Source organism: Montipora foliosa, chromosome 13 (genome assembly GCF_036669935.1).
Source record: "Montipora foliosa isolate CH-2021 chromosome 13, ASM3666993v2, whole genome shotgun sequence".
In the NCBI taxonomy this organism is placed as follows: domain Eukaryota; kingdom Metazoa; phylum Cnidaria; class Anthozoa; order Scleractinia; family Acroporidae; genus Montipora; species Montipora foliosa.
The window spans coordinates 24,094,415-24,107,403 of record NC_090881.1 but is presented as its reverse complement, the minus strand read 5'-3'; the positions used below and the strand labels follow the sequence as shown (position 1 = coordinate 24,107,403).

The following is a 12,989-nucleotide window of genomic DNA, read 5'->3' as shown; positions in this document are numbered from 1 at the left end:
ATACTCAAAATTATTCTGGTATCAGATTTTTGTCCACTAAAAACAGAAAGTGCTCGATTTTCTATCGGATTTCGTCTTAATGATTATTGACATTTAACCAGGAAGCTCCACTCACCCGGAAGTGGTTTGCAGGGAGTTCCTGCATCCGGATCGAATTGGTTAGAGATGTTGGTTTTTGAGGAGAGGGGAAAACCGGAAGATCTGAAGAAAAACCTCTCGGAGCAGAGAAAAGAACCGACTACAAACTTAACCCACATATGGCCTCGAGTCTGGGAACCGAAGCCGGGCTACATTGGTAGGGGGAGATTGCTATCACCGCGGTGTGGTGCAGTGGTTATCGCGTTGGGTTTGCATGCGGTTGCCCCGGGTCCAAATCCCGTTCTAATCTCTGGTATGGATTTGTTTCCGATTGTCCCGAATTCAACTCTACCACGCTTTGTAAATAGCCAACTGGTTGCCTCCCGGCAGTTGGGGTTCTTAATCATTTTGATTTGGAATTAGAAAGGATGGTTTAAGCCTGGGAAGGGAGGAGGGGGGACTCGCATATGAAAGGGGTTGGGATGCTCGTCGTCTCGCTTAAAGGTCTCACTTTGTGTTCTGGACAAAACGTCATGATATGTACCCGCGAAGGTCTTGTTTTGGGTTGCACGCGAGGATATGTAAAGAAATATATTTAAATATGTTTTAAATATGGTCTCTTTTAGGGGTAAAAAAAGCCTGGACTACGCCCAGATTGGTCTCCGTTAGTGGTTTAATTCAGAGTTTCCGATGAGCATCCTCGTTCCTTTATACACAAAGCCCCCCTTCCCCTCCCCCCCGCTTCCTCCTCCCGCTTCCTCCTCCCGGGCGTTTAAGTACAAACTGTAGAATAGAAAGGCATCAGTCGTACCTTTGTCGACGGTCGGCTTCTCTGTTGGTGGAGGCGTAGTTTCTTCCGTTGAGTGTATGACTAGGAGAAATCATTAAAGTCAGTAAGCTAATCCCAGTAAACTCAGTACCTTTATAGTAATCATATTCGTTATCACTTTATTCGAACAGTAAATGAATACTCTAAATACGAGTTTCCTGAATGTATCCCACTGTTTACGCAGCTGCGCTTGTTACGGCTTCGTGTTTCAAAGTAATATGTAATTTCCGCTCCAATAGCAAATTTCTAGTGATTTTTTTTTCGCAAATATTTTCTTCATACCCACCTGTGGTATTCAAAGTAGTCAAGAGTGATGTCGGTATCATACTTGTTGTTTTTTCTGTTAAAAAATGAAAAAAAAAATGTCTCGAACATTTCATTACTTTTTACTTGAAGACGCCCAATAGTCTAGTACAAATGCTTTTTTATATCGTTTAGTTTTTCTATAATTTCTCCTCGCTCTCTCACAAACTTATATACAAACCTGGAATGAATTTTCCTGTCCTACAGTTTCCTTCTATTCCATAGTGACCTTGCCCGTATTTGTTCCAGGCCGAGACGGCAATTGTGTAGTTGTTGTCCCAATTCAAATTTAACTGATACTTCGTCTGTGTCGTGTTCAAACTGTTAAGCCATTGTTTGGATCGTTGTCCATTACTAGCCACAATTGTCCATACAGACACCGTATAGACCTCGATGGAACTTTCGCCGTTGTACGGTATTTCCCAATGCAGCAAGCAAAGTTTTCCACTGACTGTTGTGTTTGTTATTGAAGGAGCATCCGGTGGGCCTTAAAGGATAGGGGAAAAAAATGGGATGTTGGTGATTCTCAACCCTGCTCCGAGAGCTTTTTCTCCGGGTACTCTGGTTTTCCCCTCTCCTCAAAAACCAGCCTATGATTTGATGTGTGTTGAATTGATTTCTTTGCTCTGTCCCCAATTAGTACCCCGGCGATAAATACATTTCATTAATATAAACGCTTATATCTCAAAAACGAACTCGGTGACCCCAAATTTTTATTGCTGGAAAGTGTTAGTAGGCTCAGACAAAACTCTTGCAAAGCCTTCAAAGAATTTTTCTGCAGCGGATTCATACACTTTCACAACTGGAAAAATTAAGGTGGCTCTGAATCCTTACAATTTTTTTTTAAACGTTACAGAGGGAGTTATCTTCAGTTAGCCTGCCAATCAAGATATAAGCTTTTAAATAAAAATTATAGGGCGTTTTTTTGGTCTTTTTTGTTACCATGGTGACCTGTTACGTCACATTAATGAGTGCATTTTGCTGAGCAATCATTGCTGTTTCATTTGGTGCCATAACATTGCCGTTACGTGAAACATTGTTGTAGAGTTAATCCTTCTGATAAGACCGTGCCCTCCAAGTTGTTGAAACTGGTTTGAGCCACCTTAAACTCTTACCTGTTAAAGCCGTTGTTGCGCTGATGTTAGCAGTCTGTCCATAACCAATCTCATTTCTTGCTTGTATTTTGATAACATATGTTCTGTTCCTGGATAAATTCTTGACAATCAGTGACGTGTTTGTTAGTGCTATGTAGCTTTGTCTGATGAAAGGCCCTTCTAATATTTGTAGTCGGTAATCAAGTATTTTGATGTTGTTGATATCCTGCGCTGAAGAGTTCCAATTTATTTCAAGCGCAAACGGGCCGAGTGTAATGGCTTCTATCAGAGGCGAACCAGGTAGATCTGAAAAAGAATTTGCGTTGTTGAAGTCTATCATCGCCGCCGACGCTATGATAAAGTTGTCTTGAAAATTTACTTATCAGATATCTTCTATTTATTTTCGGATTTCAAACTAACCTTAGATAGCTAATACTTCCCATTCCCTACCCAACCACTTCATATCATTACGCTAAAAAGTCCTGATTCCTGAAAATCCAAGGAGATGATATCCAACATTTTTCTTGTGCAGGATGATCTGATATAAACTGGGTGTCTAAAATGGAAAACGATCTGGCTAATTTATTCGTTTCTCAGTGCATTTCCATTCTTTAGATAGAAGGCGAAAAATACTTTTCAGCTGACACACTTATAATAATTGTTTTGTTGAATTCCATTTACTCTTTTTCGTTTTTACAAAATGACCGGTGCAATCAGTTTTCATAGGAGGTCTGAGCTGATAACTCAGCCGGATTGCGTGAGCCAATCAGAACGGCAGAAAAACGCATAATTGAATATTTAACAACTGTTCACCTCAGTGGAGGTGGCTGGTGGTGGATATCCACTACTAGCCACCGACACCGAGGTGAATAGTTGTTTTAGTATATACTAAAACAGTGAGATAGTTTAGCACGAAAAGATAATTTTAACTCATTTTTTCATGCAACGATTACAATATTTTCGGGCGCAAATCCCGCGCGAGTTGCTCGGAGGTGAATAGCAAAGGATAATCAGAGTTTGAGTAGCCAATCAGAGCGCGCCCTCAACGCTATCCACTATTTTAGTATGTACTAATGTAGTAGTTATCCTTTGTGAACAAATCTTATCAATTATGTAGAGTTCTTCGGTCAGGTCTCTTGCTAATTCCTTTTTTTTGAGCAAGGTCCTGTAGAATGGACTTTTGAAAAGAATTAAAATTTCCGTGGTTCTGACCTGCTTCAAGCGTCGTGAATTCTTTTATCCGGAATCTACCGAAGCCATCTTCGTTCTTTGCTTGAACCATTATCTTGTAAGTTCTGTTATGATTCAGTTTTGTAACGTACAGGCTTGAAACGTTTCCTGTGATAAATTCTCGATGATGCTGTGAGATGGTGTCTATAAGTATTAGTCTGTACCCTATAATCTTAATTCCTGTGTTGTCATTGGTAGAATTCCATGATATACTAACTGCCTGTAAACTTGGTATTGCTGTGATTGCGAGAACTCTTGGAGGATCTGTAAAAAATTGACATTTTTGTCTGGATTAACAATAACCATGTAGTTAACGCGTATCACGTGTAAACGAAAATGAGCAATAAGATTGTGGAAGAGCAAACGATTAAGTAAATGATATCGATTAACTAGCAGAAAAATTCTTTCATGATTTGAGTTAATGCAAATAAGAAGTAAGAGAGTGTAGGTAGAATTCAAAACGTGCAACCAGGCAACTAGGCAACGTGTTTGCTCTTTGCTAAGTTAGTGAAATCGAATTCAGACATATGGAGGTGTTGTTTTATATAAACGAAATAACGGAACCAAACGTTTAAGTGATATTACCTGCATCTAACGTTGAAACTGTACGGTTTGCTCTCTTCCCATATCCAACAACGTTTCTTGCTTGTAGATATATCTTGTAGGTCCTGTTGTGCTTGACATTTAGTAGAGTATAGGTTGTTTCCGTTATTCCACTGAGATTTTGCAGCAAGTGATCGTTCTCGTCCAATAAGATTATTTTGTAATCCAATATGGGGCTCCCACCGTTATCAAGCGACCTATTCCATGTTGCGGTGATAGACAGTAGTGCTGGTTCCAGTTGGTTAATTATGGGCGGGTCAGGTACAACTGAAATGCAATTTTAAAAGCATGTGATGGACGTTAGAGCTTGTCAAGACACTGGTGAAATGTGCACAATTACTTCTTAAAAAGAATACCAACGAGGTAGAACTTGCTGAGTGTCTCTTTTTCCTTTACGATTTAAACCATTGTTTTTCAAGGACGCGTTTTGTGAGCAGGGTTTTTCCTGTCGTGTTTTCTTTTGGTCCACCACTTAGCTACGCCTCCTGGTCATATTTAATTGAGGGACTGAGACTCGAAAAGCGAGAACAGTACTGTCTCAGCGCAACCGTGCACTGTCTTTTATAGACCGTGTTAATAAATGGCGACCAAGAAATTATTCTTTTGTCTGTTTGCAAATCATCCTCACTAACCTCGTTAGCACGTGCAATTCTGCTCCAAAGTGAGGCTAGGGAGGATGATTAGCACAAAGACAAACGAATAATTTTTGCCCGCCATTTATGAATACGGTCTATAAATCGAAACTTTTTTATTCAGGATCAAAGCTGGGAACTATGAGCTATTTTCATAGTTATCTCCATGTACTAACTATGGCATGGTAAAATTCTCGGACATTCCCGCTCGTCTTTTGGGAATTTTGATACCATAAATAATTTCTGACACCTTTTGGTACAACTTTTAACTTCAATTCAATAGTTCGGATAAAAGTAACAGTTAATCGTTCTATAATTACTACCGAAATCACTAAACTGTTTGCACCCCGAAAAAAATGATCGATCGCATTTGAATTTCGACTTGCTCATGTGACCATTTGGAGCGCCCCGATTTGTGACGTGTCATTCTTGATGTGAGCGAGGTTGTGGGAAAATATAAAAAAAAAACAAACCGCGGCTTCATAGGAATGTGTACGAAGAACTTTTCTCCGTTTGGAAATGGTATGTGGTCACTGATGGTTGAGCGGAGGGGAAGATGTTTCAACAGAGTTCTACCCGGGAAAGTCAAAATGAGTGGTCTTACAGTTTCAACAATATGGAAGACGAGTTTTGTCAAACATGCAACCGAAAATTACTTCCATCGTCACACTTACAAATTTGTTCCACCGCAATGCTGTGCCATGCTGTTCCTTTAAGATTTTCAGCCGTGCAGTTGTACCGACCGAAGTCGCTCGTGGTAATTGGTTTGATCGACAATGTACCAGTGTTATGTGCAGAGTTATGACCGCTTGACATCTTGCGGCCATCTTTAAACCAAGTAAAACTGGCAACAGGGTTTGCATCTACAGCGCACTTTAAAATGGTCACATGGCTCAACCAGGATTTTACGATAGTACTTGAAGACGCAGTTTTGTTTATGTAAGGTCGATCTATATTGAATAAAAGCGAACAAGTAGAGAAGATGCAGATAGGGTTAATTTTTCTGGAGCAGAGAGAAGCAAGGTGATCATGCCATTTTCAAATTTCTCTTTACTGTAACATGTTCATTGCTTAAGAAAAGTCATGCGGCCTGCTCGTCATAACCTTATTGAATAACTAGTCCTGTCTCTAGAACAAAGTGGAAAAAGTGACCCTTTTGGTCTCACTTACAGTTGTTGGTAAATGTTGCTTGGCAATCACGGATATTTGAGTTTCATCTAAAAGCAAAAACTGACTGATTCACTTTCTATGCGGTAAGAACTCGACTTGAGTAAAAAAAGGGGTGATTTTCGATCTAGTTTTTGCTTAAAAATTTAAATAGAAATGGATTTAACTTTTCAGTGCATTTACCATTTAAATTTAGTGGAACATCCCCTGAAAAGATCAGTTACTCACATTTTACAACTCTCACAAGAACGTTGAAAGATGCCGATCCGGCCTGGTTCACTGCTGTGCAAACATAGTTTCCACTATCTTTGAGAGCGATCCTCTTGATCAACAACTGGGATGTATTTTGGTTGGTTTTCTGTAACAGTACACCGTCATTTTTCCATTCTATAGACGGTTTAGGGTCACCAGTTGCTTTACAGAATAATCTCACATCATCGTCTTCCTCAACATCGATGGTCGCGTTGGAATGATCGGTGATTTTTGGTAGAACTAAAAAGTTGCATGAAGATATCGTCAAGACGTAAATATCAAAAGAATTTTCGAAGGACCAATCCACATTATTTATGATCAATTAATACAAAGACATTTTGAGTCATTCATTGAAGTACGTCCTAATACTGTCCTAATTTTGAAGCCATCCATGAAGCATGGTAAAATGATTGAAAGATAAGAAAAAAATACGTTTGTTAACAGAGTCATTAGACTTGAAAAAGGCAGGCTAATATTTTTTAAGTTTTAAACCTATCTAGATTTTCACGCTACTTCTGTATCCAGTGCAGTGAAGTAATCCTTGGTTACGAGAAAGGGATATCGTTCAATTTGCTTCCATTTTTTAGTTATTGATACCGTACAGAGCCAATGGTGAACAGAAGTGTCAACGGTACATAGTGCTGTAGTACTCTAATCGGGTACCAAGTAAAAGAAATGAAACCAACTCAAATCAACTCATAACGAACCGTAGGTTGGTTTTGTAGGAGAGGCCCGGAGTACCCGGAGAATAACCTCTCTGAGCAGAGGGGAGAACCAACAAACTCAGCTTTAGCTGTGACACCAATAGGTCATTTTTGAGTTCATGTCTGCCTCCTCTTCAAAGCGCGTCTAAGTGCGAAGTTTTTGTGATGGTAATTAGTTCTACTTTACATATGAACGAAGACTAATTTTCATAAGAAAAACTTTGCGCTTAGACTCGCTTTGAAGAGGAGGCAGACATTAACTCGGAAATGACCTATTCTGGGAATCAAACCCGAAACACATTGGTCGGAGTCGAGTGCTCTACCACTGCACAATCCCTGTCCCCTTTAGTGTTTTTAAAGTGAATACCGAACCAACACGAAAGTAAATACTTTGGCCAATCACTAGACACATGTACATACAAACAAATTATCAAGTTGTGGTTCGAAACCAATGCTTAGCCCCGGAATGCACGTACGAGCGAATCACGATTCGTTTTGCTAGCCCATGTGTCGCTAGACTTCAATTTCAGCCAATCAGTAGACACATGAAAACGAAAGCAATCGTGACATTTTGTTCCACTTTCTCTTACAAACTGCTCAGTCAAGTATAAATATTATGTAATTACCTTGAAGGATGATTTGTATAGGTCCATCCCTGAACTGTATCCCTTCTACTTCTACTACAGATCCGTAAGTAATTTTTTCGTCCACTTTAGTGGGTTTCTTTAACACGAACTTCCAGCTGCACTCCTTTTGGGTAATATTTGCTGTCACATTAAGCCTGATTTTTAATGAGTCAGGCAACTGAGGATTAATTGCCATTGCTCCATTTTCATCCACCGTGATATATTTGTCTCTAATTCTTTTTCTGTCTGTTTTTCCCCAAACTATTCCTTTAAAATGGTTCCAGTCGTGTCTGTTGCCAAACGCAAATTTCCAGTGAAACACTACATGCGAGTTCAAAACCCCATATACAATTTTATGGGGTTTCTTGGTGAATCTCGTTCTTTCGTGTTCTGAAAGGAAAAAAAACAGCATTGTCTCTTCGCCACCGGAAATATTCACTTTTTACCGACCCACCACTCAGCAGAAGGTCAAAGAATAGACCCTTCCACGGTTTTTGGCGCCATCTTGGTTGGGAGGCAAACACGGCTAAATTTACAGTAAATGTATGGGATTTTGGCCGACTTTGAACCGCTGTAGCGCCGCTAAAAAGAAACGGATTTCCACAGTGATAGTGTCTTAAAAGATATTTATACTGAGATTATTTTCGTGAAATGTTAAGAAGAGATTCAGGCTTCAACGACCACAAAAGAATGTTTAACATTCCATATAAGCCCTTCTAAAATCATCACGGCAAATTGCCGCGAAATTACAAGCAACATGAGAAGATTTATCATTCGAATTTACGGACTTCATACCTTTCTTTAGTGGCCTTATTTTCTGTTGAATGAATGTTATCAATAACACTATTTAACGTCGTAGCAAAAGTTGGAAATCTGTCTCTTTAGCGGCGCTACAGCGCTTTAAAGTCGGCCGAAAACCCGTACATTTACTGTAAATTTGGCCGTGTTTGCCCCCCTTAGCCAAGATGGCGGTCAAAAACGTGGAAGGGTCTATTGCATGAACATTCAACCAAATACGGCTGTCTGCGGGTTTACTCCACGTATTTAAATTTAGCAATTTTAGTAATTATTTTTCCGTTTATTCCTCGCAAGATGCAACCAAGCCATCAAAACAACGACACATCAAGTCACGTTATTGTAGCTGTGAACGTCTTCAAACAGGCCCGGGACAAAAACGAAACCACACATTTCAGAGCTTTAAATTATTTTAATGAAAAATTGAAAGTTCATTTAATACCGGGCCGGTTTCCGTATGATACGGAGAAATGTGCAGATGCCGAAGGGGGTTATGCTTTGTCGTTGTGTGACATCAAAGAACACCCGTCTTGATCTCCCATTATTCGTCGTGTCAAAAGAGCCTCATACAATATCAAATTGTGAATTAACGTCTTTTTAGTTAGTCACTGTTTATGCAGGAAACACCACCCTTTTATACCCTGTACTCTTTGATCATCATCATCATTATCATCAACAGCATCATTATTTTACAGTGATCACTATGTAATCGTGTCAATGTAACTTGGTACGTTAATTAACTTACGTCCTTCACTGTACTGGAAAAGAACAAGACACCCCAGTGCAAACGTTGCACCCATGTGAACAAACGTCAGCATTCTTTCAGTCCAGCTAATGTTTGTAAGGTCCGCCTACAAAGTGAAAGAAAACAACAGCTTACTTTTCTTCGACTATATATGTCTTTTTGTACTATCCCTTCAACCCATAAAAGATCAATGTGCAAATGGTTTGGTCAGAGATTTCGGCAATGTTAAACATTGCTGCGTTTTGTATAGAGAGGATAGTCGTTTCGTTTGCTAAAAGAGTGGTGGCTTTTAATTAATTAAACTAACGGAGTATATTGAACGTTAACGTTTCTCTGAGGGATTTGTCGGAAGTTATAAATAGGACTTGAGACCTCCATGGGATTATCATTGTGTGCTGTAATGTATTGCGCTGTGTGGTGCTGTGCCTTGCCGTGCCATACAGTGCCGTTAGGTGCCGCGCGGTGCCGCTGTTTTGTTTTGTTGTTTTGTGTGGTATTGTTTTGCATTGCATTGTATTACGTTTCAACAGAAACCACCTGGCTCCTTGCAACCTCTATTTTCATTGGATCGGATATGATGGACGCAACATTGTTTTGTTTACGGTTAGAGCTTGTTTTTGTTATATATGTTCTGTGTACATTGTTTCAGTCCTGGCCCAGCCCCAAGAGCCGCCAGCGTAATACTTGCGTTCTGCCAGTTTGTTCCCCCGCTTTGCTGACCAGTTTACCTGTAATTGCTTTGGATTCTGATTAATCGGATCATCCTACTCTTTTCGCCTGTGGCGACTGGTCAGAATACTTACTTTGGTTTGGGTTTACGACTTCCAATCGAAAATTACCATAATATGTTGTGTTGTATCTCAGATGACATCTGATCATCCTTTGTGATATACTAAAGTGAGCACTAATTGTAGAGCATAGCCTTTCAACTTTCTTTTTTTCTTCAAAACGAAAAGACAATATTTGTCATGGCATTGCCTTTTCAAACAACAGAAGTAAGTAGACTTCCGTGTTTTAATCTTTTAGTGATTGAAGTGTATGTGGATGGTGAAAGGTGACATTCGTTTTTGTTATGCACTTTACATCTAATGGTGCTTAGACACACTGGCCTCACGTATGCCAAATTTGCAAGGCGTTAAGACGTTCAGAGAAGAGGCTCTTCAACGAATAGACGAAAGACAATAAGCGAGTGAGATAAATAGGGTTGGCTTTGTTATAAACTAAACGAACAACTGTGCTTCCACGGCAGCTTGAGCTTCTATGTTTCAGTAAATGCTTGAAAAAACGGTGACAATTGAAAGGTTGGCATGTATTGTTACTGAGGCTAATGGCGTACTTGAGCGTTCACGTTAAGGCAATCGGTGTCCTCTTCAGGGTGGTGAAACTGGCTTAGCAATCCTGACGAGACGTGACCGAGTATTTAAGGAGTGGCACTTTCCAGCTGCCCAAAATAGATGAGAACACAAAAGCTGAAAACGTTCCAAAAAAACTACTTCGTTTCACTAAATCACACACACACAGACAAAAAAAACTGCTTTAAATTTCTCTTGCAAAAACCGTCACTCGATTAAGTTGCCTTCAATAGCTAACATTTCAGTATGACATTTTAGCAATTATCGTTTAAGAACTGTTGGCGGTAATCAAAGTTTTTGTAAACGAAAAGAAGACGTTAGCAATGTACAATACGTGAGATAAACGTGTGTGTTCAATTGAGTCCTGGGCAAGAGTTAGATTGCGAAATTTTTGGCGCAGACTGTATTGAACACTGAATAATTTCGATGCCTTTTGATGCTGGAAAGTCTGGTTCGTTAAGTCGTCGTCTCGCGTGATGCTGCGAGGAGTTTCTCAGTAGCTGACATAAATCTTTGCACGTCAAAGTGGGTCTCCCTCACCTAAGGACATTTGCGATAATAATAACGATATAGCATTTATACAGCTCCGTTTCTGTTTGGATATCTTCAAGTACGCTTTACGGTGTTATAGGCTACACTGCGGCATAACACCGGGGTCCACGTTCCCTTGACCATTGATCAAGTGCATGAAAATACTGTACTTCTATTAGTGCGTCGTGCCCTCTTTCATCGTGTTCCATGCTACATGTACATGATCGAAAACGCTTTTGCTTGGACTCATAGATGGATACTAACCAAGCGATATGAAAACTTCTAAAAAGGTGTCTTCTAACTGTCACTTAATAAGCTGTACAATAATGGTGTGACAAACCTGGACAAACGCCAGCAATTACACATCCACTTTGCGTTATCAAGTGAAAAACTGAGAAGTGGAGCTTTCACCTAGAAGCGCACCAAGCATCTCCAATGTATTCACATTTTTCACTCGGCGGCCAGTTTGGAATCCGTGGGAAATAAAGGCTTTGTCTTTGCATTTGTCTTTGTACGTTCAGCCTCATACTGACGTAGACGTAGACGTAGACGTGCAAAATCTTTTGTTCGGACATTGAGTGATATGGGTCTGTTGTCTTGATTTCGTTAGGTGTTCGTAGTTTTCTGAGAAACTGGCCGATCAGAAGAAATACGCCAACTTTTTTTACTTGGGAACGAAAGTCCTTTTTGTATCGTATGGTCAAAAGCGTACATTTTTGTTTTTGTTAAACTAAACTAACTAGCGTGTAGTTTTTTTCGGACAGCTTCTATCAATATCGATTACACAATCCTGTGTTGGTATTCCATTTTCTAATACGTATTTAAAGCTTGTATCTCTCTTTGACAGCCCCACAAAATGTGTTTACTTGCTAACAGTTTCCATGGGCTCCAAAAACGACTTTATCACCGTTGGTTGATTTGCCGTAATTTACCTTAAGGATACCTTAGTCATGCTCAGTTCCATATTGATTTGAATGGCAAAGTTAACATCGCTGTGAATGATCGGCCATGTTTTTGGCTTGCAATGCATAGTTCAATCCCATCCCATACTTGGCATTAATTATCCCTTAAACACATCTATGAGTTGGAGAGGAAATGGCTTAAGTCCTCCTCACCTGGTAGTTGAACAAGGCAGGGTCCTGTCGTTGTTCTCTGAGGCAAATGGGAACGCTTCAAAAAGAAAGATTAAAATGCAACTTGCATTTGTTGTGTAAAGTAACCGAACTTTGTACTTCACTTCCGATAGATAAACAAATCAGAGATTAATCATTGGAAGATGGCTGACATCCACTTTTCTGAAAAGGGATAGCCGTCCTATTTTCTGAAGTTCAACTAATATAGACCAAATGTCTGGTCCTCTTGTCACCGACATTTAACAGACCAAACGGTCTTTAAACTTTCAACTCTCGGAGCACGTGTAGACTTTCTTCGTTCTTTTCCTTTTTCTCCTCAATAATCCTATTTTCGAAGGAGCCTGTCACCTGTAAGAGTTAGATTAAGCTTCTTCGTATCGTGAAATTTGCCCCGAAGAATGTGAAAACGGCGTCCAGAAGTATCGTTATGAACTGAAGTACTAATACATTTAAAATTCCTGTTTTTCATGATTATTCATGGCAAATGGGTATACTTTGTCCGGTTTGTCGTCTGCATTTGCTAGTAAAAATCATAATTCCGACGTACAGTTTGAGCAGACGTTAAAGAACTTTGCATGCTTATAAAAAAAGCGTTTGAAAATTAATGATAAAGTGCGTGAGAAAAAGGATTTCTTTTTCTTTTTTTGCATAACACGACCGCTGGTCGTTTTGGTTTGACTTCTCCCCTCACACTTTTCTTGCTTCCCTCATCCCACCCCTTGCAAGTTAGTTGCCGCCGCCCCGACCCTTGGGGATTTGTAAACCTCAAATTTCTAACCGCCAATTTGTGGGGCTCTTAAATTTAGCATAAATCTCAATGCTGTTTAGGACGCATTTCGAATAATTCCTCAGCCTTGCGTTTTCATGCAAAATCTTGGAAGAACTCATGTCGTGTCTTAAAACAGACCTCCCGCG

The 12,989-nt window shown here is 39.8% G+C and overlaps 1 protein-coding gene and 1 long non-coding RNA gene across 6 annotated transcripts in view; one reads left to right on the top strand and one right to left on the bottom strand.

The window, feature by feature from the left end:
• LOC137982159 (uncharacterized) overlaps positions 1–12,168 on the bottom strand; it is a 25,303-nt gene extending 13,135 nt beyond the window's left edge. For all 3 annotated transcript variants that reach the window (XR_011118621.1, XM_068829220.1, XM_068829221.1), the window contains exons 1-11: positions 12,057–12,168; positions 9,059–9,164; positions 7,519–7,908; positions 6,165–6,428; positions 5,444–5,719; positions 4,120–4,404; positions 3,517–3,798; positions 2,326–2,610; positions 1,392–1,697; positions 1,194–1,247; positions 890–949 (exon numbers count right to left, since the gene is read on the bottom strand). Coding sequence is in view for 2 of the 3 variants with exons in the window: in XM_068829220.1 (XP_068685321.1) it covers positions 890–949; positions 1,194–1,247; positions 1,392–1,697; positions 2,326–2,610; positions 3,517–3,798; positions 4,120–4,404; positions 5,444–5,719; positions 6,165–6,428; positions 7,519–7,908; positions 9,059–9,131 (2,275 nt within the window). In the remaining variant the exon portion in view is untranslated. The remainder of the gene's footprint in view (positions 1–889; positions 950–1,193; positions 1,248–1,391; positions 1,698–2,325; positions 2,611–3,516; positions 3,799–4,119; positions 4,405–5,443; positions 5,720–6,164; positions 6,429–7,518; positions 7,909–9,058; positions 9,165–12,056) is intronic.
• LOC137982170 (uncharacterized) overlaps positions 1–12,989 on the top strand; it is a 45,197-nt gene that overhangs the window by 9,149 nt on the left and 23,059 nt on the right. The gene's annotated exons all lie outside the window — the stretch shown is intronic.